This window comes from Aricia agestis, chromosome 2 (assembly GCF_905147365.1).
Source record: "Aricia agestis chromosome 2, ilAriAges1.1, whole genome shotgun sequence".
NCBI lineage: Eukaryota > Metazoa > Arthropoda > Insecta > Lepidoptera > Lycaenidae > Aricia > Aricia agestis.
This window is the reverse complement of record NC_056407.1, coordinates 14,689,705-14,715,144: the sequence shown is the minus strand read 5'-3', so window position 1 is coordinate 14,715,144 and position 25,440 is coordinate 14,689,705. Positions and strand designations below refer to the sequence as shown.

General features: G+C 36.2%; 1 protein-coding gene across 1 annotated transcript in view; it reads right to left on the bottom strand.

Moving 5' to 3' along the window:
• LOC121739735 (paramyosin) overlaps positions 1-23,266 on the bottom strand; it is a 31,812-nt gene extending 8,546 nt beyond the window's left edge. The window contains exons 1-4 of the mRNA XM_042132284.1: positions 23,154-23,266; positions 22,316-22,441; positions 4,998-5,207; positions 2,391-2,544 (exon numbers count right to left, since the gene is read on the bottom strand). Coding sequence (XP_041988218.1) covers positions 2,391-2,544; positions 4,998-5,207; positions 22,316-22,440 — 489 coding nt within the window. The 5' untranslated portion in view covers position 22,441; positions 23,154-23,266. The remainder of the gene's footprint in view (positions 1-2,390; positions 2,545-4,997; positions 5,208-22,315; positions 22,442-23,153) is intronic.
• Between the last annotated feature and the right edge of the window lie 2,174 nt (positions 23,267-25,440).

Genomic DNA, 25,440 nt, shown 5'->3' with positions numbered 1-25,440 from the left:
TGCGAAAGTATCTCTGTCTATCTGTCTATCTGTCTGTCTGTCTGTCTGTCTTGCTTTCACGCCAAAACTACTGAACCGATTGCAATGAAATTTTGTATACAGTTATTCTAGAGTCTGAGAAAGGACATAGGCTACATTTTGATGTGGGAAAATATCTTATTTCCATGAAAATATCGATGAAAATGAATTCGCATTGCGCGTGGCCAGCGCTCATCCCGGGGGTCCTGGGTTCGAGTCCTGCAGGCGGAACAAAAAGTTTTCAATGTTCCTGGGTCTTGGATGTGTATTAAAATAAAATTTCAAAAATCTTAAACATATTTTATGTATAATATTATAAAAAATCCAGAAATATATCGATGCAATGAACATTTTAGTTCTAATACGATTCAACAGATGGCGTTTTATTTTTTACTTTATTGTAACATAGAACTAATCATACTTATTAGTTAGTATGTTTTTGTTTATAGTTTTTAATACGTTAGAATATTATGTTTAATAATATAATCACTTGGTATAATAATAATCAATCTATCTTATCTTATAAAACTCCTACTGCATTTCTAATCCATACTATCCATACTAATATTATAAATGCGAAAGTATCTCTGTCTGTCTGTCTGTCTTGCTTTCACGCCAAAACTACTAAACCGATTGCAATGAAATTTTGTACACAGTTATTCTAGAGTCTGAGAAAGGACATAGGCTACATTTTGATGTGGGAAAATATCTTATTTCCATGAAAATATCGATGAAAATGAATTCGCATTGCGCGTGGCCAGCGCTCATCCCGGGGGTCCTGGGTTCGAGTCCCGCAGGCGGAAAGAAAAGTTTTCAATGTTCCTGGGTCTTGGATGTGTATTAAAATAAAATTTCAAAAATCTTAAACATATTTTATGTATAATATTATAAAAAATCCTGAAATATATCGATGCAATGAACATTTTAGTTCTAATACGATTCAACAGATGGCGTTTTATTTTTTACTTTATTGTAACATAGAATTAATCATACTTATTAGTTAGTGTGTTTTTGTTTATAGTTTTTAATACGTTAGAATATTACGAGTATGTTTAATAATATAATCACTTGGTATGATAATAATCAATCTATCTTATCTTATAGAACTCCTACTGCATTTCTAATATATGTGACAAGTTGACAACAGAAGGCGCTCTAAAATAAAGGAGTTCGAGTGTACCGTGTTGGCCTATATTCCATCCAGAAAATATATCAATGCAATCAACATTTTAATTCTAATATATGAAAACAGATGGCGTTTTATTTTTTACTTTATTATTGTAACAGAACTAATCATACCTACTTTACTATATAATATTGTTTTTATTCATAACTAGCTGTTGCCCGCGACATCGTCTGCGTGGACTTTAGTTAATAGTTTATAGCGCGCGGTGTCAACAAAATTTGTGTCAAATTTAAAAACTTTTTAAAACCCTGGTAAGTGGTACCCCTCTTAGAGCCGCGCTACACCGGAATGGCAGCGCTGAAAGTGCTCGCCTCGCATGGCAGCGCCATTCCGGTGTAGCGCGGCCCTTAATTAATCAAAATACCCAAAAACAGCTGTGCAGTGTGCACATAATCTATACTAATATTATAAATGCGAAAGTATCTCTGTCTGTCTGTCTGTCTGTCAGTCTCGCTTTCACGCCAAACGCCAAAAGTATATCTGTCTGTCTGTCTGTCTGTCTGTTTGTCAGTCTGTCAGTCTCGCTTTCACGCCAAACGCCAAAACTTCCGAACCGATTGTAATGAAATTTTGTATACAGATAGTCTAAAGCCTCACAAAGGACATAGGCTACTTTTTTACTGGGAAAAAGGGTTGTAAGGGGGTGAAAATGCGTAAATTTGTTCAAATTAAGTTAGTTCAAAAAAATCATAATAGATGGCGCCGTGCGTCTTCTACATCGCGCTGACGCTTGCTCAAAAGTCTTTCTATAACACGTGGTATCATCTTACACTTAAGTTTCGATTTTTTTCGATTGTTATATCTATTCTACGGTATTAAATAACTCAGTACTTTATCTGTGCAGTGACGTAACCTTAAATCTATCAATGATAAATAGTTTATGGGTAAAGTTGTGTAATTGGAGGGCTAAATAAGCTTTAAAATTTAGCATAAAATATAAAGTTTAATATAAAAAAATGAAATACTTATTGTGTGCACACTGCACAGCTGTATTGATTTAAGGGGTACCAGGGTTTTTTTTATAAAAGCTTTTGACACCAATTTTGTAGACATCGCGCGCTATAAACTGAAGTCCACGCGGACGAAGTCGCGGGCAACAGCTAGTTATATAATATGGCTGCTATATCAATTAATAACAAATAGCTGATCTCTCAGTTAATTTATGAAAATTCCACATAAACTTCACCTGACACTCCAAGGTCTTCCTCAGGCACCGTATCTCCTGTCGTCTCCTCCTCCACGCGGCAACCACCATGAACCTGGCGACCCTCGCAGCGGCCTGGTCTTCGTCTGCTGTACGGATCTTCGGCGAGCGGACAATCGATAGACGATTGTCGTTGCTGAAATAAAAACTTAATTACACTAGCGAGCATAGCACGGCGGTCATTATTCGAAGAAGTAGACATAGAAGAATTGTTTTTCCCTCATGTCCCTTTGTTCCCTTTAATCTTTAAGTACAAGGGCTGCTATTTATGTATCCGGAACTGGCCACTTACAAGAACAATATTTAAAAAGTAATTACAACATTTGAAAATAGAACTCTTTGGTTGAAGAATACATTTTGTTTCATGTGACTGTCAATTATTTTTCCATTGTGGCGTCATTTTGAAAATTGCGTGTCTTCATTTGCCATGGATTTAACGCGTGAACATTTTCGTGCAATGATTTACTACGATTTTCGGCGTGGGCTAAATCAACAACAGTGCTTTATTCAACTCACCGCAACTTTTGGAGATGAAGCACCATCAAAAACCACTGTTTATCACTGGTACAGTGAGTTTAATCGTGGGCGGTCTATGCTCACGGATGAAAATAAAGAAGGTCGCCCAAAAACAGCTGTTGTCCCACAAAATATAGATGCTGTGCGGGAACTAATAATGCGTGATCGTCATGTTACATATCGCGAGATAGAGGCGTCCTTAGGCATAAGTATGACGAGCATACATAAGATATTACACGAACATTTGGCTGTAAAAAAAATATGTTCGCGTTGGATTCCGCACAACTTGACAATCGATCAAAAACGGGCTCGTGTCGATTGGTGCAAAAAAATGATAAAAAAATACAACCGTGGTACGTCAAAAACCGTTTATAATATCTACACAGGTGATGAATCTTGGATCTATGCATATGACCCCGAAACTAAACAACAGTCAACGGTGTGGGTGTTCCAAGATGAGCCGAAACCAACAAAAGTTACTCGTGCAAAAAGTACTTTGAAGCAAATGGTCTCCTGTTTTTTTGGAATTAATGGACATGTGGCTACAGTGCCATTAGAGAATCGTAAAACGGTTAATTCTGAATGGTATACGACCATTTGTTTACCAGAAGTCTTTGAAGAAATAAGAAAGGACAACCGACAACGCAGAATCATATTACATCACGACAATGCTAGCTGTCACACCTCAGCTGAAACAACTCAGTTTTTGGAGGGTCAAAAGATTGAATTGACTGGTCATCCGCCGTACAGCCCTGATTTGGCACCTAACGATTTCTTTTTATTTCCATACGCGAAGAACAAATTACGTGGTCAACGTTTTTCGAGCCGCGAAGAGGCTGTTGATGCGTTCAAAATACACGTTTTGGAGATACCTCAATCAGAATGGAAAAAGTGCTATGAAAATTGGTTCCAGCGTATGCAAAAGTATGTCGATCATCGCGGCGAATATTTTGAAAAGCAATAAAACCATATTAAATGATATATGTTTGTTTCTTTTTTTAATTCCGGATACATAAATAGCAGCCCTCGTATGCTTAATGTTATATACAAAGTTTTAAGTTTTTAACACTCTAGTTCTAACAATCTGGACGGTAGAAGTGGTAGAACAAAGACTGACTCGGACTGACATGCATAACAATATCCTTGGGGTTTCAAGACTGAACTACTGAACCCTTAAAAGGACGTCATGGAACTTTCGGAATTCCACGATGACGACATAGACGTCACAAAACTCCGTTAGGCCTTTGTTTTTATCTGGTTGACGCTATTAAAGAAAATAGATTCGTAGACGGCATTGCACAAGGTTTGTTCGGAATTTTGGTGAGTCTTATTCTGCGTTTTTACTTTCTATGCTTTCCAAGGCTTGACCAGCGTCCACAAGGCACAAGCACAAGCGTGTTTAAAGAAAGTATCTGGCTTGGCTTGCGTGAGCTTGTGGACGCTTAACTATCCGATCCGGTGCAGTGTCGGTTTTTGGACACAGATCAAAGGGCGCTTGCTTGGATGTACGTAATACACTGACGCATTCACAAGCGTGTAAACGATTTCCAAAGACCAAATGCCAAGCGAGATTTGTGGAAGCTTGTGCCTTGTGGATGCTTGCCAAGCGTTGGCAAGCATGGAAACCCAGCATAATGTATTTACACACTATACAACAGCCATTCTCAAATTGTGCTCCGTGGTGCTCTGGAGCTCCACATAGGCCTTGTAGGGACTCCGCGAACGATTTATTTTTTTAAGAAGTGTCATCAGACGTGTCATGAAGAGTTGAAGACAAATCATTCAAAGGCTGCCATCATCCGCGCGCGGATCTTCGGTCATAAAAATTAAAACCATTTCATAAAGGTTTTTCATATCATGCGAGCGCCGCCAGGAGCATGTGCTCACCCGTATGCGAACAATCCGCGCGCGGAGGACAACACGCAAGACAGGAGAATGGCAGCGGTGGGATTAGGGTTTGTATTTACACAATTAGGGATTAGGGTTTCACCACATCAAATCACATTTTAAATCCTAGGAAATCTATACGCTAGTGTCTTTTAATGATATTTAAAATTACTTTTAATGACATACTTTTCATTCTTTATCCTTTTCGAAGGAGTCAAGTCCTCCATTGACACGGCCTTTTCTTGAATCTTCATAGCCTTCACTGGCGTCTTCTTATATTCGTCTAGGCAGCTTCTTATTCGTGACAAGTTGCGACCAGAAGTGGCAGTTTTGGCAGTGAACTTGTTCACGGGGGCAGAAAACAGCTGCTTCTTGGGATGCGCTCGTTGGTGCCGCCTGTAAATCAGAGTACCTACTTGTATTCATATTGCATTGGCTATGGCCCAAGAACCAGACTTTAATGGATCGAAGTTCCTTATCGCGCGTTCGGCGTAAAGGGGGCTAGACGGAACGGTATTTGACCTCGACACTTTTTTATTAGTACCTGCATGGTAGGGGCAGAGGGCGTTGATAGTATTCTTGTGCGTCAACTAGATGGCGTTTTTTGAGAATAAACAGCGATGCGTTGTTAGTATTCCGGGGTGTCAATAGATGTCGTTTAAGAATTAACTTCGTTCCATTCGGGTGTCTCTTGACACCTCTCAAGTTCTATTCTACTAGATGATGCCCGCAACTCCGTTGCACCAAAATTCGTTTATCGCGCGGGAACCGTACAATGTTCCGGGATAAAATGTATCCTTTGTTTTTTCCCGGAACTACAAGTAAAATCGGTTCAGTGGTTTGAGCGTGAAGAGGTAACACACAGACAGACACTTTGCGATTTATAATATTAGTAAGTATGGATATTCAATAATATCCATACTTCTAAAGTCTCAAACGCCCCCCTGTGGGCGTTTGAGACTTTCGGGGGGGTTGTAGAAGACCCAGATAAAATTAGGGGGCATTGAGATGGCGCAGATGGGGCGTGGGTAGATTAAAAAATATAGTCTATAAAGGCAAAAAATACACGCTAATCACGTACTAAAGTAACTTAAAAATTAATATCATTTAATTTTTGTTATTGTAGGTAAGTATTGTAATAATTTTCATCACGTGTGCACGTATTATATTATCTGCAAAATATTGCTCAATATAACTAGCATGCGTTTTAATTACTCCCATTGAAACATTCTTCTTCATTCTTCATTTTAAACTCAGAAATAGGCAAGGGGTAATATTCCTATCTTACGACTATAATATAATATCTTACGTTTCAAATTTAAATATAATCGTGGCAATAGCTGTTTTAAATTCGCAACAGATGGTAAGTATTATTATTTTTAACAAAAAATTAAAACCGACTTCCAGGGTAAAAACAATAATAATTTATAATGAACCAAAAAGTGTTAAATAATTCTTACTCTTTAATGTGCCTTATGCATAACTCTCCTAAACCTCAACTATTTCTATGGACACAATCTTCATTATTTTGAAGACGGTACCAGCTAAGAATGCTGAGTTCTATGACAAAATATTTTTAATATTTAAGACTGGTACCGACTTCAAGATTGTGTGCATAGAAATAGTTGAGCTTTAAGAGAGTTATGCATCAGGCACATTAAAGAGTAAAAATTATTTAACACTTTTTGGTTCATTATAAATTATTATTGTTTTTACCCTGGAAGTCGGTTTCAATTTTTTGTTAAAAATAATAATTTCACTCTTTTTAGTCATATTTAATAAGCTGGTTTTTTGTACAGACCAATGTGTTATGCTTAGTGACTTTGGATCCGACAGCTCGCTCTTAATCAAGCAATAATAAAATTAATGTTCATACGCCTGTCTTTAAAAGGCTCTAAAGTACTGTTCAGTGAATTTATTTCTATCATTACACTCATGGAAACTCATCAGCTCAACATAATATAATATTATGCTCAAATATAACTATAATCGTCCTTATACATTTTAAGGAGAATAACATACCTCATAGATCTTATGATCAAATTGCTAACTTGGTAACCTAAACACCAAGATCGAATCATTTACATTGAAATAACATTATAATTTTGTAAATCGTTCGACAAATTCGGGTTTCATTCTTAAAGTCGATTAAAAGTACCAATAATAAGGGTTATAATTAGATAATTCATGGTCTGGTGACTGGTGGTAGTGATAATGATGATAAAATAAAAATAAAAATAAAAATTGTTTTATTTCTGAATAAATTTGAATCAAATATTTTCAGAATGTTGAACTACATGTTGCCTACCACCGGTTCGGGAACTAACCCGGCGAGAAGAACCGGCGTAAGAAACTCGCACGGGGCCACTTTTTAGTAAAAAAGTGGAAAATTTGTCTTTTAAAAAAATAAAATTTACAATGTAAATAACTTAATCTATACAATATGAATACACAATTGTAAGTCACATATAATAAATGTAGAAGCAGCCTTGCAAGCAGCCATCCTACTCCCAAGATGTGCTATCGTTTAGGAAATCTTTGACCGTATAGTAGGCTTTGGCACACAAACGTTCTTTAATTACTTTTTTAAATTTATTAATTGATAGATTTTGAACGTTTTCCGGGATTTTATTGTAAAGGCGTATACATTGACCTTTAAAAGATTTACTTATTTTGCTAAGTCTGATCACTGGTATTTCCAGCTTGTGCCTATTTCTAGTGTTTCTACCGTGACTATCACTTTTAGTTTTAAATTTAGTTAAATTCTTTCTAACATACAATACATTATCCAAAATGTATTGAGAAGCAACAGTTAGAATACCAATTTCTTTAAACTTTTCTCTCAGAGATTCAAAAGCTGACATTTTATAAATTGAGCGTATAGCTCGCTTCTGCAGCACAAAAATTGTATTGATGTCGGCAGCGTTTCCCCATAAAAGGATACCATAAGACATTCTACTGTGAAAATAACTAAAATAAACTAGTCTTGCCGTGTCTTCATCAGAAATTTCCCTAATTTTTCTGACTGCATATGCTGCAGAACTGAGCTTACCTGCAAGATTAGCAATATGAGGACCCCACCGTAATTTACTATCTAATGTAATGCCTAAGAATACAGTGGAGTCCACCAAATTCATTTTCTCATCATTTAATAGTAAATTGGTTTGAACTTGCCTAACATTGGGCAAAGTAAATTTTAAACATTTGGTTTTCTTAGAGTTTAAAAGTAAGTTATTAACATTAAACCAATGTACTATTTTTGAGAGAGCACTATTTACCTCGTCGTAATTTGACTGCCGTCGCTTCACTTTAAAAATAAGTGAAGTGTCATCAGCAAAAAGTACTATCTCATTATCCTTAACTAGATAAGGTAAGTCATTAATGTAGATGAGAAAAAGAAATGGTCCTAAAATGGATCCCTGTGGTACACCTAATTCTATTTTGGTCCCATTGGATCTTTTACTATTAACTTCAACCCTTTGAGTCCTATTTTTGAGGTAAGAAGTCAAAAGGCTGAGTGCTGAGTCCCTTATGCCATAGTGGTGCAATTTTTTGACTAAAGTAGCATGCTCGACACAGTCAAATGCCTTAGAGAGGTCACAAAAAATACCTAAGGCATCCTGTGACTCCTCCCAAGCTTCAAATATGCTACAAAGAAGACCTATACCAGCATCCGTTGTGGAACGACCCTTAGTAAAACCGTATTGGTTATTGTGTAATAAATTATTTAAATTAAAATGTAACAGTAATTGCTGTAAAATTATTTTTTCAAATATTTTACTAAGAGTCGGTAAAATCGAAATAGGCCGGTAATTAGTCGGATCTGATTTAATTCCCGCTTTAAATAAAGGTACGACCTTACTGTGCTTCATTAAGTCAGGAAAAACACCACTCTTAATGCAGTCATTGAAAATTATTGCCAGATGAGGAGCTATGATGTCAATTATCGATTTAATAATTTTTGTAGACATGCCCCAGAGATCAGTAGTATTTTTAATATTCAACAATTTAAAGGTATCAATAATATCTCTAGGGCTAATTTCCCTAAACTTGAAATTGACATCACATTCCTTTACATTGTCTCTGAGTAGCTTTTCAGCAGCTTCTGGTGAGGAATTTAGATTTTTTGTAGTTGAGACCGGAATGTCAGCAAAAAACTTTTCAAAAACCGTCGCAACTTCGAGATTATTTGTAATCTTTTTATTTTCAAAGTATAATTCAAAATCAGTGTTACGACAGGTGACGTTTCCAGTCTCACCAGATATAACCTTCCATGTAGTTTTGATTTTATTTTTAGAATTTTTAATTTTATTTTTGATATATAGAGCCTTAGCAGCTTTACAAACTTTTCTGAAGGTTTTAGAATAATTTTTAACATATGCTTTAAATGATTCACTACTGTTGCTACACCTCTCATCATATAATTCATATAATCTTTGCCTACTTATTTTAATTCCTTTAGTTGCCCATTCAATAAATCTGGTTTTTTTATTATCGTTTCTAACTGTTTTAGAAGTAAATACTGTATTAAATTGTGTTCTTATTACCTTAAACAAATTATTAAAAGCTTCATCTGAGCTATTTGATCTACCCAATGACTGAATATTTGAATTTAATTTACTTCTAAATTGCTCAATACGTTTTGTAGTCACAGGAACAAACACAAGATTATCCTTTACGTTATTATCGCAATTGACATTAAATGATGCTAACTGTCCACAGTGATCAGAGCTTAACTTATTAATTATTTCTTTTTTATCGGGAATGAGATTTGTAAATATGTTATCAATACAAGTAGCTGTGGTCTCACAGACTCTTGTAGGTTCATGAAACAAATTGCAAAGGTTATATGATTTAAATAAAGATGTGAATCTAACAGTTGTGGAATTTAAATCCAATAAATTAATATTAAAGTCTCCACATATAATAACCCTTTTGTTAGATGCACATATTTTTGACAGTATTTGTTCCATAGTTTGTTCAAAGGTATCAAATAACCCTGAAGGAGGCCTGTATACACCCACAATAATAAGATGACTTAGCTCTATGCAAGCTACTTCAATTGTTCGTTCAATAGAGAGACTCACAATATCTTTACGTTCCTTAAATTTTAAATTATTTCTAATTAATATTAAAGAGCCGCCTCTAATGGCATTTTCCCTACTGAACGAACTAGCTATCTGGTGGTTATTGAAATTGAAAGTGAGTTCATACTGTCTGAACCAGTGTTCAGATATACAAATAATATCAATGTTAAATTCCTTTAAAAATAACTCAATTTCAAGTTCTTTACCTACCATACCTTGTAAATTTTGATGCACCAGATTAATCAAATTACATTTATTCTTACTTAATATATTTGAGTCTAACAAATTATTGGTAGGATTTTCAATACTAAATTTATTTCCGCAAGAGATGTCCTCCATTGTCTTATTATCTAATTTAAATAAATATTTGGAACATATTCCAATTCGTTAATATTATGACTAGTATAATTCTGCTCAATAGAAGCAGTAGTCTCTGAAGCCAAACACTTGGCTTGTTTAAAATCTAAAAAGTTAAATAGCAACCTGGCTATTCGTCTTTTATAAAAATTAGATAAGAAGTACTTATCTCTTGTCATGGTGGATAACTTAAAATCTAAATTATTAATGTCTACAACCTGACATTGCTTATGTGAGTCATTTAAAATGATACAATTATTATTTACAGCAGTATACATTAGGCTGTTCAGTTGATACCTAGAATAGTTTTCTTTATTATATCTCTTTGGCAACATTTGTATATAGGGAAAAGTAAACAAGATAACATTATTAATATTTTCAATAATAAATAATTTATCTAGAAATTCGGTCATTTGTTTTTTGTTTAATTTTCCCTTCCTCCCAACTAAAACTATTAATGTTGTATTCGGACAATAAGTCATAGCCAAAGCCCTGCACATTATTTCACTATAAGTAGCTCCAGGCATACAGAAATTGGAAAATGATTGTCCAATACACATCCTATTTAAATAAATACCTAAGTCCTTACCTAATTCATCACTGAACAAAGCAATTTGTGGGCATTCAGTATGGTACATACTGAATGCCCACAAATTGCTTCTTTCTCTTTCTGCCTGGAACATATATCAGTTATACTATTCAAAACAGAATGATTTACTTTGTCTGAGGAACCGTTGACTCTCAATAAAGAGTAAACCCGTTCCTCATTATAACGAGTCACTTCAAGTAAATCATTCATCGCTGATATATGCCTCTGCGTTTCTTGTTGTGACAAAGCATATTTTCTGTTTAAATTCTCCAAAGAGTCAAGAAGTATCGAAATTTCTTGCTGTAGGTTACATACATCAGCCTCATAGTTACATTTTATTTGCTCTATGTCAAAATTACACTTTAGTAAGTTATTATTCAAGAGTTTGTTTTAATTTATAACTTTTGATAAATTATTTAAACATTTTTTATTTTTCTTTGAAAGTTTACAATAATTTTTAATACACTTTTTGATTTTAATATATTTCTTTAATTTCCTCTAACTATTCAATGTACATATTGGTAAGGTATCATCACTAGTTAAATCAATTGTAGAAATGTTTTGACAAGATTTAGTGTTAGAAGCAGAGTTGCTTTTATCACAAATAAGCTCATTATATAAGATTTGGGTTTGGGTGGAATTTTGAGCATGAATTTGTTCTTCTAGTTTTAAGATGTAGTCTTCGGCATTACTCAGCTTGATTTTGAGGTTAGCCGAGGTCTTGAGAAAGTCTTCATATTCCTCTCTGCATTGGTCAAAGCCGTCAACAATATTCTGTAACTCAATGTTTTTCTTAAGAATGTCCTCGTAGTCAAGACTTAACTTATTGAGTTCTAATTTTAGATCCTGATTTTTTTGTATTACTGATTCTATTTCTTTTTCGTTATCATCTCTTTCCCTTAACAGCATTTGGCATTGTTCTTTATATTGCTTTAATTCTATAAGGGTTACTCGAAGTTGCTCCTCGGTGCGACGGGCCACGGCCGAGCGAGTCATCATTTTACTATCCATGTATGGCCATGGATGACGAATGTAACTTGCATAGTAGCATATGCTTTCAGTTCTTAAACCAACTCCGAAACCCGCAAACTTGTATTTATAAGGAATCTGGAGTTCTCTTAGCACCTTCGGAACCATGGTATATTATCTAATTGCAAAATCATGCTTTTTGGTACCATATGCTTAAGATACTTCATAAAAAATTTAAATCACTATATGTTTCCATATAAATTTTGAGGAGTTCCCTTGATTACTCATGGATGTATGGTGAAATGGTGGTGATGATGATGATAAGTAATGAAATTTGCCACGCCGAAACCCCCAAACATGTATCTATATGAGTAAGGAGTCCTGTTCACCACCTTCGAACCATGGTATATCCTGGTGCAAAATCTTACTTTTTGGTAACATATGCCTGGAATATTTCATATGAAACCAAAAAAATCATATGTTTCCATTTGAATTTTGAGGAGTTCCCTCGATTACTCATGGATCCCATCATCAGGTACCACTTTTCTGAATATGGTACCAAATTGGAGTAATACCCTATACAACAAAACAAAAATTTTGAAAATCGGTTCACAAACGGCGGAGTAATCGTTGAACATACATTAAAAAAAATATATCCACAGCCGAACGTATAACCTCCTCGTTTTTGGAAGTCGGTTAAAAATTAAGATGGGGGGCTCTAGAAAAAAACATATTCTCAAAGCGGGCGGTGAGCAAAATAAGGTTGAGAAACTGTTCCTTACGCAATCAATTTCTTAAATAACACAATTCACAAACTACTTTGAATAATGAATGCTTGATTCACTAGTCAGTAGTCAGCTGACAGCTTCCATATCCATCTGAATACGTAAGATAGTCCCACACTGTCCCCATGAGCTGGCAACTAATAGATATAATATTATTATTATTTAATAGTGTTTTCCCGTTTTATTTATCCTTGTACAATTTTGATGGTGGACATACCTTCGATTGCAATAATATTATTATGTTATTATTGTGTACTAGTTTTACCTCCTTATAATTAATCAATGTATTGATTCCCATGACGTAAAGGATCGTCACACAAGTAAAATAGGAAATCCCATGTATGTCAGAAGCTTTATATCTAATATCTAAGATCCTTTTGTTAAGAGGGCAGATGAACTTTAGTATTTAAGGATAATGAAGTTTAGAGTAATGCTATTATACAGAATACTTGATTTTATTGCCGTTTTCCTTTTTAAGTAACTGTTTTATTATTATTATTTAGTTAAAATAATATAAATTATAGAGAGCAGATCTCTACGTGACCGCGACTGACTCGCTACAATAATTTATTATTTGGCACAATATAGTCATTACGAAAGGAACCATGTAGCATTTTATTTATATCATTTACCACTAGTTTTGGTCAACAAAATTTAAATTATTAATTGACATTTAAAGCTTGCGAACATTTTCCTGTTAAAATCTAAAAGTTGCGTTGACTAAGAAATAGGAGGGCCTATCGCACTGCGCAGTGTATGTACACTGTACCTAGTTTAATATTGTAATGACTTAGATAATTATTATGTTTTCGCTTATTACGACAACGGACCTCGAAAAACTACATAATTGATAATAAGAGAATATCAGCTATTGACATCTTTTCAACACAATAATTCTTAATGCCTACAAACATTTTTACTTTGGAAATATACGTTATAGTACTTACCTATACAAGGCCAACTGGCTGAAGTTCTAGGGAATATAGGTGCAGGAAAATCTGCAAAAACTCCTCGATTTGGAAAACAAGTAACACAGTTAATTTTATCATAATCAATTATCAAACGATAAACTTTAACCCGACTTTGTAAATTAGGCATTTTATGCTAATCGCCCGATAACATGGAAAATATATTATTATGACTAACATTTCGAATTTACGTTATAATTAATTCACATTATTGTAAATCTTGAAGAACTAAAGGAAAAGTAGCAAGCAAGAATGTCATCAATAGAATCAATTTAAGGCCAACTAGCACACTAGTGGAAATGTGCGCTTTTATAATTTTAGACGTGGCGGTAATATCGTGGACGTCCGCGGTAAAACGATAACATAGGCAAGTAAAATGTATGGAAATATTTATTTATTTATTTATACTTTTTGCACAATGTACAATGGCGGACGTAATGCCATATGGCATTTTCTACAAGTCAACCATTGTGTGATAGCAGAGACAAAATTAAAAGACACAGGTGCTTCCTGTTTGGAGAAAATAATCCAATATGTCCAAGTCGATCTATTTATTTAAAACGTAAAAGATTTTTAATATTGATATGATAATAACTTACGTAATAACTTGAGACAGAAGGTAGGGACTGAATAAGTTAACCGACTTGGTATTGCATGGATCTCATAAATTTTTACGGTATAAAAACTGAGTTGCGAGACTTGGTTTTTTTACAGGATGTTTTTTGATGGGATCTCACTTATTTTTGTAGAGTCCTACTTTTCATTTTTGGTACCTTTGACTACTATAAATATCAATAACGATTTTTATAAGAAACAAATAAAACTAACAATTAATAATAATATAATCATTATATATGTCGCAGGGAAAAGAAGATATCAGGGATTTCACGATATCCCTAGGGATATCACGACATCCCGGCAGATGCCGAATATTCTTGTTTATTACGTCTTCTTACTAAAAATATTTAGTGATAGTCATTTCACTAAACTAAATCTAGTGAAATGTCAGAAAAGCGGATACCACCGCTCTAGTACCCACACGGGTACTTTGGTAGGATCATCTAACATCTTACTCAAACAAGTATGATGTTAGATGATCCATGCGTCGGATGGGCATTTAAAAATTCGGTCCTGCGCCTGATCTCTCGCCAGTCGTGTCGGTCCTCCGTCCCACTGGGTTATGCAAGTAAAGGAATAGAGAGATTGCTCTTGTGTACTGCGCACACACTTGGGCACTAAAAAATTTCTCCTGCGTAACTTGCGTGGTTTCAAAGAAACCTGCTACCGTCGCCGAAACCGGTGTGGAAGTTATTATTAATATTATCACACGTGTAATGCAAATATAGCAGATCTGAGGGGACATCACCATATCTCTGAATCATACAGTTGAAACCAGCCGAGGGTTCTTCATCAGATGCCTTCATCAAAGGTCTGAAACCTTTGATTTTTGACGTCGAATGCAGCGGCCCACCAAGTTGAATATTTTTTGTACAGGTGGCATGTCGATCTCTAATAGTTTGGTTAGGCTCTCGTCTTTTCTAATCAGGATGACCCTGATTAGAAAACACAGGTACACCAGGTACTCCAGATCTTCGATTAGTTTTTACGGTTCCGTACCCAAAGGGTAAAACTGTCTCTCCGTCTGTCTGTTTCCAGGCTGTATCTCAAGAACCGCTATAGCTAGACGAGCCGCGCTAGCTCGACGCGCATTTGTTTCACTCCCACAAGTGTCCGTGAGGGTACAAAAGTGAGCGAGAAAAATGCGTGACTCGATTTTTATTCGGCGGTATTCGCTTTTTTGACATTTCACTAGATTTAGTTTAGTGAAATGACATATCACTAGATATTTTTAGTAAGAAGACGTAATAAACAAGAATATTCGGCATCTGCCGGGATGTCGTGATATCCCTAGGGATATCGTGAAATCCCTGATATCCTCTTTTCCCTGCGACAGTATTACTATACTACTTGCCTTTCATGACTATCCAATATCCATACTAATATTATTATAAATGCGAAAGTGTGTTTGTTTGTTAGATTGTCCTTCCTTCACAGCCTAGCGAAGCAACCAATCGACTTGATTTTTGACGTAGACTTAGTTGAAAGGATGAAGAGTAACATAGGCTACTTTTGGTCTTGGAAAAACGTCAGGTTTCCAAAGGAGGTTTATACGTGGGAGAGCCATGCTTCGGCACGAATGGGCCGGCTCGACCGGAGAAATACCACGTTCTCACAGAAAACCGGCGTGAAACAGCGCTTGCGCTGTGTTTCGCTGAGTGAGTGAGTTTACCGGAGGCCCAATTCCCTTTCCTATCCTCCCCTATTCCTTTCCCTTCCCATCCCTACCCTCCCCTATTACCCTATTCCCTCTTAAAAGGCCGGCAACGCACCTGCAGCTCTTCTGATGCTGCGAGTGTCCATGGGCGACGGAAGTTGCTTTCCATCAGGTGACCCGTTTGCTCGTTTGCCCCCTTCTTTCATAAAAAAAAAAAAAAAAAAAAAAAAAAAAAAAAAAAAAACAAGAATATTCGTATTTTACGCGATATTTGAATTCCACGTGAGCGAAGCCGCGGGCAAAAGCTAGTGCTTCAAATATATAGATACCTATCTACAACTATTACTCCTTCGAATATACGTACGAAAATATCGATGGTACCGGTACAATGATTCATAAATTGCAATTAATGTAACTTTGTAATCTTATACATGTATATGGGATTACAAAGTTATTCACGAAGTTAGAGAAAGAAGAAGAAAACTGGACAGTAATGATAAAATGTTTATTAGGTTTTCCCCTTAATAAAGACACTAAACACTAGCTATATATCTCTCTACCGACGATAAACCGGAGATATTGATGGTATATTGATGGTACGGGTACAATGATTCATAAACCGCAAATATAACTTTGTAATCCTATACATTTATATGGGATTACAAAGTTATTTACGAAGTTAGTGTATCTAGAAAACTGGACATAAATTTTGAAATATTTGAATTTTCCCTTGATTTAGACACTAAACACTAATTATATTCTAAATTTGAAGGTTCTATGTCTGCTAGAAGTGCCTTAGACTTTTGGTGATCGGTCAGTCAGTCAGTCAGTCAGTCAGTGACAAAATTAAGAAACTTTAACAAGTTACAGCTCTTAAGAGGATTCCACACCGCCATTTTTTCCATACAAACGTTGTCCCCTGTTTCCTCCCTGGATAATGCTAGTAGAGTTATAATTTTTTTCCTGAATATCTACGGCCACTAATACAATGTCCCTATGTTTTCTTTTTTTTCATAATTTAATTATTAAATAAGATATGAACGTTCAAAAACCTAAAAAAATGGCCAGATTTTCCGCTGTGTTCAAACATCCAGAAAACAGATTTGGCTAGATTATACAAAAAAAAGCAAAACATAGGAACACAGCTCAAGCCTTTTATCAGTTAATTTTTAATGAAAAAAATACTTAAATCGGTTAAGTTTTGGAGAAGGAATCAGGGGACAACGAATCGTTGATTTTCTGGATTTTCTGCAGTTGTCTCTATCGCGTTCTGCGGTATAGGCTTGAGGTAAGGGAGACAGCTATAGATATTACACGTACTTTTTTCATTTCTCTAGCCCCTGGTGTATCCTCTTAAAGTACTGGTGCCAAATTAATAAAATTTTAAATATACCGTGTTTATACAATGCTTGCTTAGCAACTGAAAATTCAGGCTTGTTGGTTTATCCACAATGAAGTTATAGGGGGTCAAAAAGAGCCTGAGTTGGTTCGAGAAAAGGATGGTACGGCCGTGCCGCTTTTTTGCTCGGCTTGGCGGGGGCACTGCCGTGCCCCCAGATGTTCAATAAATAAATAATGTAAATATATAAACAATAAATACTGATAAATATAATAACAAATACTAGGCATTCTATATAGGCATATATACATCCATATAAAACACTGAGTAACGTATATTGTATTATACTTATGATTCTGCCAATTTATTTAGATAGAGCAGTCGGACTCTACGTTTAAACGTATCTCTGGTTGGGCTTAACCTGATTTCCGGAGGTAGGGCGTTCCACAGTAAAATAGCCTGGACGTGGAAGGAAGAATGGACTAGACTGGAGCGGTGAGGTGGACAACGGAGACGCGCATTATTTGAGAAGCGGAGGGTTCTTTCGTGATTATCGCAAAGGTATTGGAAGTGTGACTTTAAGTAAGCAGGAGAATTAGGGGAATTCAGGAATGTATAGAGCATACACAGGGCTCGCACTGAACGACGTTGTCGTACAGGCAACCAGTGCAGCTCGGTACGATAGGAATATACATGGTCATATTTCCGGAGATTGTATATAAACCTAATACAGTTGTTAATGAATCGGTCATATTTGTCAAGCTTGTCAGCATTGAGGTCCAAATAGCACACATCACCATAATCTATAATGGGAAATATAAGAGACTGGACCAAGAGTTTTAATATGTGTCGGTAAAAAGTTTTTGTGGCGGTAAAGCGAACGTAATATTCCCGTAACTTTCCGACAAACTGAAGCAGTCTGTGTTTGCCAATCGAGAGTGGAGTCTATGTGTAATCCGAGATCTTTTACACTCGAGCTGAAATTAATTACAGAGCCGTCAAAGATTACTGGTGGAAGAGATGCTACATCTTCCCTACATAATATATTAGTGACATAATAGTCTTATTAATCTCGTCTGTATTAATTGGAGAAAATCGGAAGGGAGATATATTACGTCGGGGTAAACTATCTAAAAAGCGAATTGTCCGGGATTGGGTTTCAACATCAAGCTTGTGAGATGTGAAAAAGTGTTTGTTAATATCTTCCCAACTAATTGTTAAAGGTGGATCCACTTGATGTGATTTGCCTATGCCAGAGGATTTTAGGAATTTCTAAATATTTGGAGTTGAAGATGACAAATTTTGAAGGATGTGGCGGCGTTTATCATTGCGTATCATTTGGTTGCAGCGATTTCTAGCTATTTTGAAGTCCGTCCAGTTAGATTCCATTCGGTTTCTCCTAAATTTACGGAAAGCACGGTCCCTACGCTTCATCGCATTACGGATATCATCCGTCAACCAAGAAGCAGGTGGATGCTTCAACTTAATTTTTTTAACAGGTGCGTGTTTATTATAAAGTTCCGTAACATTTTCGTTGAATATCCTGACCTTTTCATCCACAGAAACGGCATCAAATAGTGAACCCCAATCGATGTTTTCCGGGTCGGAACATAATTTATTAAAGTCCACTCGCGCAAAGCAACGTCTGTGTACGAACCGAGGAGGTGGTCTGGGAGGCTTTAACATATACGACAGAAAGATCAAGTCGTGATGGGAAAAACCAGGGAGTTGACCGTGACTATGAGCGAGTGATGGATCGGAGACGAGTATTATATCGAGCCAAGTGTCATCACTATCAAAGTTGTGATGAGTAGGCTGTAGAGGTAGGAGATGGAGACCGGAAGATCTAATTAGATTATTAAGCTTAGACGAACGGGGTGAGGAGTTGTTGGAGAGGTCAGTATTAAAATCACCCATTATGATGTGGTGCGCATATTCGAAACTCAATGAGTCTATGACCGACTCGATATCAGAGAAGTAGTCGACGGTTGTTGGGCAGTAAACAACTCCAAGGGCCAATTTAGTCCCTCTAACTACGACCTCGAGAAGCATGTATTCGGCCTTGCAGTACTGTTGAGCAGTAGAGGACGCAATTATTTTGTGCATTAAATCTCGACGGAGATAGATTGCCACCCCACCACCACGTCTATCATTGCGGTCGTTACGGATCAAAACAAAACCAGGTATCGAAAAGGAGGTGGACAGAAGGTGAGGTTTAAGCCAGCTCTCGGAAATCAGTATAGCATGAGTGTTATTTCCAGAAAACGTTTCAAGTATGTCGCTGTAGTGACTTGGTATGCTTTGCGCGTTTATGTGACATACGTTTAGGAGTCCACTGTTTTGTATGTTGAAATTTTGTTCTAATGTTTCACCTAAAGTTTTACCTACAGAATCAAAACTATCGTCCGTAAGTGAACCCAAAGAATCGTTGGCAGAATAAAAAGAATCATTATCTGATACCATAGACATAATAATTAATATAAAAATATATTATTAAATATAAATATTTATAAAATATGATACTATAATATTATATTATTTTATAAAACAATTTCTGCAATTGAAATAAAAAAAAACTTAATAGCCTAGTAAACCAATGATTCTGCTTGGAAAAGTCGAAAGCAGAAATTTTGACTTTGGTACTTTGTTTAGACTAGATAGGAGATAAACATACTAATAGTCCTGATCCCTCCGAGGTGAGCCCGATGGAGGGGGGGGGGGGGGGGGGGGGGGGGGGGGCAAAGAAGGTCCCGTTTTTTGGTTTTTTGCTTACTCATCAAAAACGGTGCTTCGTACGAAATTCTCTTCTACTACATAATAAAAGCTAATTAAATTCTCTACAGCTTTGTTTTTTACACTTTGTATCTAACTCCAATCATTGCCTCGCTATGAACTTCTAAAATTGGCCGAGTGTGTTTTGAGGGTTTCGTACCCAAAGGGTAAAATATTACGAACCCTATACTGAGACTTGAATGTCTGTCCGTCTTCCTGACCGTCTGTCTGTCCATCTGTCTGTCCGTCTGTTTGTCCGTTTGTCTGTCCGTCTGTCTGTCCCTCTGTCTGTCCGTCTGTTTGTCTCCGGCTATAACTCAAGGACGATAATAGCTAAAAAGAGTTGAAATTTTCAGAGATTATGTATTTCTGTTGCCGCTATAACAATAAATACTTAAAACAAAAGAAATTAAATATTTTAGGGGGGCTCTCATACAACAAACTTGATTTTTTTTGCAACTTTTTGTTCGATATCTATCATGGCATAAGGTAGGCTGAAATGTTCACAAAATACTTAGTTATATTTATTCTTTAATAATTAAAAATAAATTTTAAATAAAATAAATAATTAATAATTAATTTTTAAAGAAGGAGGGGCATATCGTCCAAACTAATGTAGCACTTTGAGACATACGCCAAATGAAAGGGCTTGAAAAGTTGAACATTTTATTGTATAACGAAAAATCTCTAAACCATGGGAGAAAAAAGTTAATGAGGGTAGAAGGTAAGAAAAAATCACATAAAAACACCCTATATTATTGCATCAATTTATAGTGTTGCTGGTAAGGAATGACTTCTGGAAAGTAATCGTATATGGCAAACTTGAGGAAAGTGTTTTATTTTAGTATATTGTTTCATATTTTTAAGAAATGTATGGGAAAACAATAAAACCTTAAAAATCTAACCTTTCCTGGATTTAACCGTACAACGTTACCTTGGAGAATTGGTTTATAATAAGCAATACTAGCGAATGGTGCAATAATACAGGCTGTTTTATTTTTCCTAAGAAAAAAAAACACCCTTTATTAGTGCACCATGCGCTAGTATTGCTAATTATAAACAATTTCTCCAAAGTGATATTATACGAAAAAATCAGGCAAAGGTTCGATATTCAACATTTTATTGTTTTTGTATGAGAAAAATCAAGTTTGTTGTATGAGAGCCCCCCTAAAATATTTAATTTATTTTGTTTTTAATATTTATTATTATAGAGACAACAGAAATACATAATTTCTGAAAATTTCAACTATCTAGCTATTATCGTTCTTGAGTTACAGCCTGGAGACAGACAGGCGGACATATAGAAGGACAGACAGACGGACAGACAGACGGACAAACAGACGGACAGACAGATAGACAGACAGACGGTCAGGAAGACGGACAGACATCAAACTTTCAGTAATAGGGTCCCGTTTTTACCCTTTGGGTACGAAACCCTAAAAAACACACTTTTAAAAATCGGCCAATTTTAGAAGCTCATAGCTAGGCAATGATTGGAGATAGATACAAAATGTAAAGGACGAAGTTGTAGAGAATTTAATTAGCTTGTATTATGTAGTAGAAGAGAATTTCGTACGAAGCACCGTTATTGATGAGTAAGCAAAAAAGCAAAAAACGGGACCTTCATTGCCCCCCCCCCCCCCTCGGGCTCACCTCGGAGGGGTCAGGACTTTTAGTAAGTTTATCTCCTAACTACTCTAAACAAAGTACCAAAGTCAAAATTTCTGCTTTCGACTTTTCCAAGCAGAGCCCCATTTTGGGCATTCGTTTACTAGGCTATAAGTACTTTTGTCGCTGTACCACCCGCCAACTGACTTACATTCAGAATAGATATTATAGAAGTAAAAAAAAAACAAATTCCAATAACACTATTTGAACATTTTAAATATATGAAGACGCTTTTAAATTTCCGTCGACGATAACTTTTTAACGTGCACGTTAGAGGAATTCACGACGTCTACACTCTTCTGAACCGCACAAAACGTCCGCGGCGCATAAAATCAAAAGGGCATTTAACGTAGGTACCCAACGTTTTATTGTGGAAGTCGGCGTCCACGATAACGTGACGTCCGGAATTATAAAAGCGCACAATATCAGCCAACATTGCAGCTTTTAACTGCACAGGGATGCCATATGGGGCCAGAATGAAATGTTCAGTTCCACTAATGCGCCCGTATTAGTTCATAGCTGAAAACTGGGAATAGCAGGAGCTGAACCTAATGCCACTCTATATAGGGCACTATAGGCAACTTTAATTTTGCCGCCCCTATGTACAAACCGCCATCCTGGAACGCTGCCGCACATAGGCAATGGCCTATACTGCCTCTACATAAATATCCAGAGCTGATGCAGGGTGTTCTTACATGGCAGTAGTGGGTGTGGCGTACAGTATGCACCTCTCGCGGGAGAGCTCCTTCTCCGAGATGTCGCCACCACCGGACCTGGCCACGGGCGACGCGCTCTGCGGCAGCTTGGGGTGCTCAGGCATTCTGTCGGTAAATATTATGGTTAACTCCAGATGACCTTGTAAGTATACAAGCACCCTGTATACAGGATGTAACAAAACTAAGTGATAACAGTTAAGGGTGTGTACTGTGTACATACACAACAGCCCCCGTAGACAAGTGGCAAAGCGCTAACGCTACAAAATGTATGGATTTGACATTAGTATTCGCTAGCGAAGCGATGACTTAAATGTTAAATCGCATACATTTTGTAGCGCTACGTTAGCGTTAGCGTTAGCGCTTTGCCACTTGTCTACAGGTTATACACACATGTTCCTTGTTAGAGAGTCCACTGTGTGTGTGTGAAAGTAGCAGCGCTAAAATATTTTTTTTCACTTTTGTACGGGAAAACTCCTAACGCTGGAGCGTTTGCCCATACAAAAGTAAAAAATGGACTTTTAGCGCTGCCATTTCCACAGTGAACTCTCTACAAGGAACACGTCATGTACACACCCTTAAGTCACTTAGTTTTGTTACGCCCTGTATAATTTTGTTTTTCAGCAATCTCTGCAAGAATGTTATGAAATTTAGTATTTTTTTATTTTATTTTAAACGCATTTTTTAAATCTTTGTAGACAAGTTTATTAGGCGTCTCGTCGGAAACTCTATGCAAGCAGTTCCTAGATTATTTTCTGCGTGTAGCCGTTCCTAATAGTATGTTAAAATATTTCATATAATATCAACAATATGATCGTACCTAAGGTAAATAATAGTTTTCCAATAAAAAATAGTAATAAACAGGTACGTTGTATTTTCTTGTTATAAAAGATTGGTTCAAAATAGTTTGACAAAATATATACCTTGACATTGATTTGAAATGTTCATTGATTTATTTTTTATTTTGAAAAGTTTCGTTTTTCAAGTAGGTAGGTCATGATTCTCAAAAAACATATTTTGTACCAATCTATACATCTATACTTACATATAAATAAAATTGGAGTGTCTGTTTGTAATATTGAAAGAACCGTTTTTTACTAGATGCATATGAATGTATATAGGGTACATACACCAAAACAACATTTTTTAAAATTTTTGTCTGTATGTCTGTCTGTCTGTCTGTTTGTTCCGGCTAATCTCTGAAATGGCTGGAGCGATTTTGACGGGACTTATTTTGGCACATAGCTGATGTAGTAAGGCATAACTTAGGCTACTTTTTAACCAACTTCCGAAAAGGAGGAGGATATATTTCACTTTTTTTATATTGGTTCACGGACAACTCCGTCGTTTGTAGACCGGTTTCCAACATTCTTTTGTTGTTGTATGAGATGTAGCCCGAATTTGGTAACATGATCACAAAAGTGGTGATCTGATGATACTTTCCTGAACTCCTGGATATTTTTTGGGACACACATAGACGCGTCAACTTTTTTGTATTCAATCTTCATAATTTTTTACTTCGTAGCAGCAAACTTTAGCGCAATTTATATGTGCAATTTACGGCTTTTTTTGTAGATCTAGATTAAAATAACTAAAAAGTATTAAATAATAATTCATATTCTCTACTCAGTATTTCTATTCTCAGTCTTCATTATTTTGAAGTCGGTACCAACTACCAGCTAACCTAATCGCCAGTTCTATGACAAAATATAACTGCAACTTATGTGACTGGTACAGACTTCAAATTATGAAGATAGAGAACAGAATACTGAGTACAGAATATGAATTATTAATTAATACTTTTTACTTAGTTCATTTAAGAAAATTACTATCTGGGGGCACGGGGGAACCCCCGCCAAGATGAGCCAAGCGAAGCGCGCAAGGGCACTACCTACCTTTTCTCTAAACGTTTCGTCGTATTTTTGAACCCTCGTAACTTTGGTTTGAATGATGCCAGATAGTTGAAATTTTTAAGCTATAATGACATGGGTATAGTTATTAAATTCTTATATATAAAAGTTTGAATATCGTAGCTATTATACTTTAGATTTTATAGCTGTCCAAAAACCCACAATTTGGTCACTGGTTCAATAAAACTGTTAGGGTACTTCCTGAAGTCTTAGAAAGCTGAAATTTGGTATGTAACATAATATTAGTACTGAAACAACAGGAAAATTATCAAACCCAACTTAACCTATATCCGTACCATTATAGAGCAAAATTAGGCAAAAATTTGTGTTTTTTGTATGGGAGCCCCCCTTATTTTTTTATTTTATTTTAATATTATTATTAAATATGAAAGTAGACATATAACTAAGGACTTTGAGAAAAATTCAAGTACCTACCTGTTGCCATTATTGATATAGAGCAAAAAAGGCCAAAAAATCACGTTAGTTGTATGGGAGCCTCCCTTAAATATTAATTTTATTTTGTTTTTAGTATTTGTTGTTACAGCGGCAACAGATATACATAGGTAATCTGTGAAAATTTAAACTCTCTAGCTATTTATATATTACCATTATTATATTTATATATTACCATTCTTGAGTTACAGCCTGGAGACAGACAGACGGACAGACGGACAGACGGACAGACGGACAGACGGACAGACGGACAGACGGACAGACGGACAGACGGACAGACGGACAGACGGACACGGACAGACGGACAGACGGACAGACGGACAGACGGTCAGACGGACAGACGGACAGACGGACAGACGGACAGACGGACAGACGGACAGACGGACAGACGGACAGACGGACAGACGGACAGACGGACAGACGGACAGACGGACAGACGGTCAGACGGTCAGACGGACAGACGGACAGACGGACAGACGGTCAGACGGACAGACGGACAGACGGACAGACGGACAGACGGACAGACGGACAGACGGACGGACAGACGGAAAGACAACGAAGTCTTAGTAATAGGGTCCAGTATTTACCCTTTGGGTACGTAAGTACGTAAGTTCAAAGAATAGCTGTCGTAGTCTTAGCATTTCTTTGCAAATATTTAATTAATAAGAAAATTTCATTAATGAGAATAATAATAATTAGTTACTTAACTATCAATCTATTTCAAGTTTACTTAAACTTGAAACA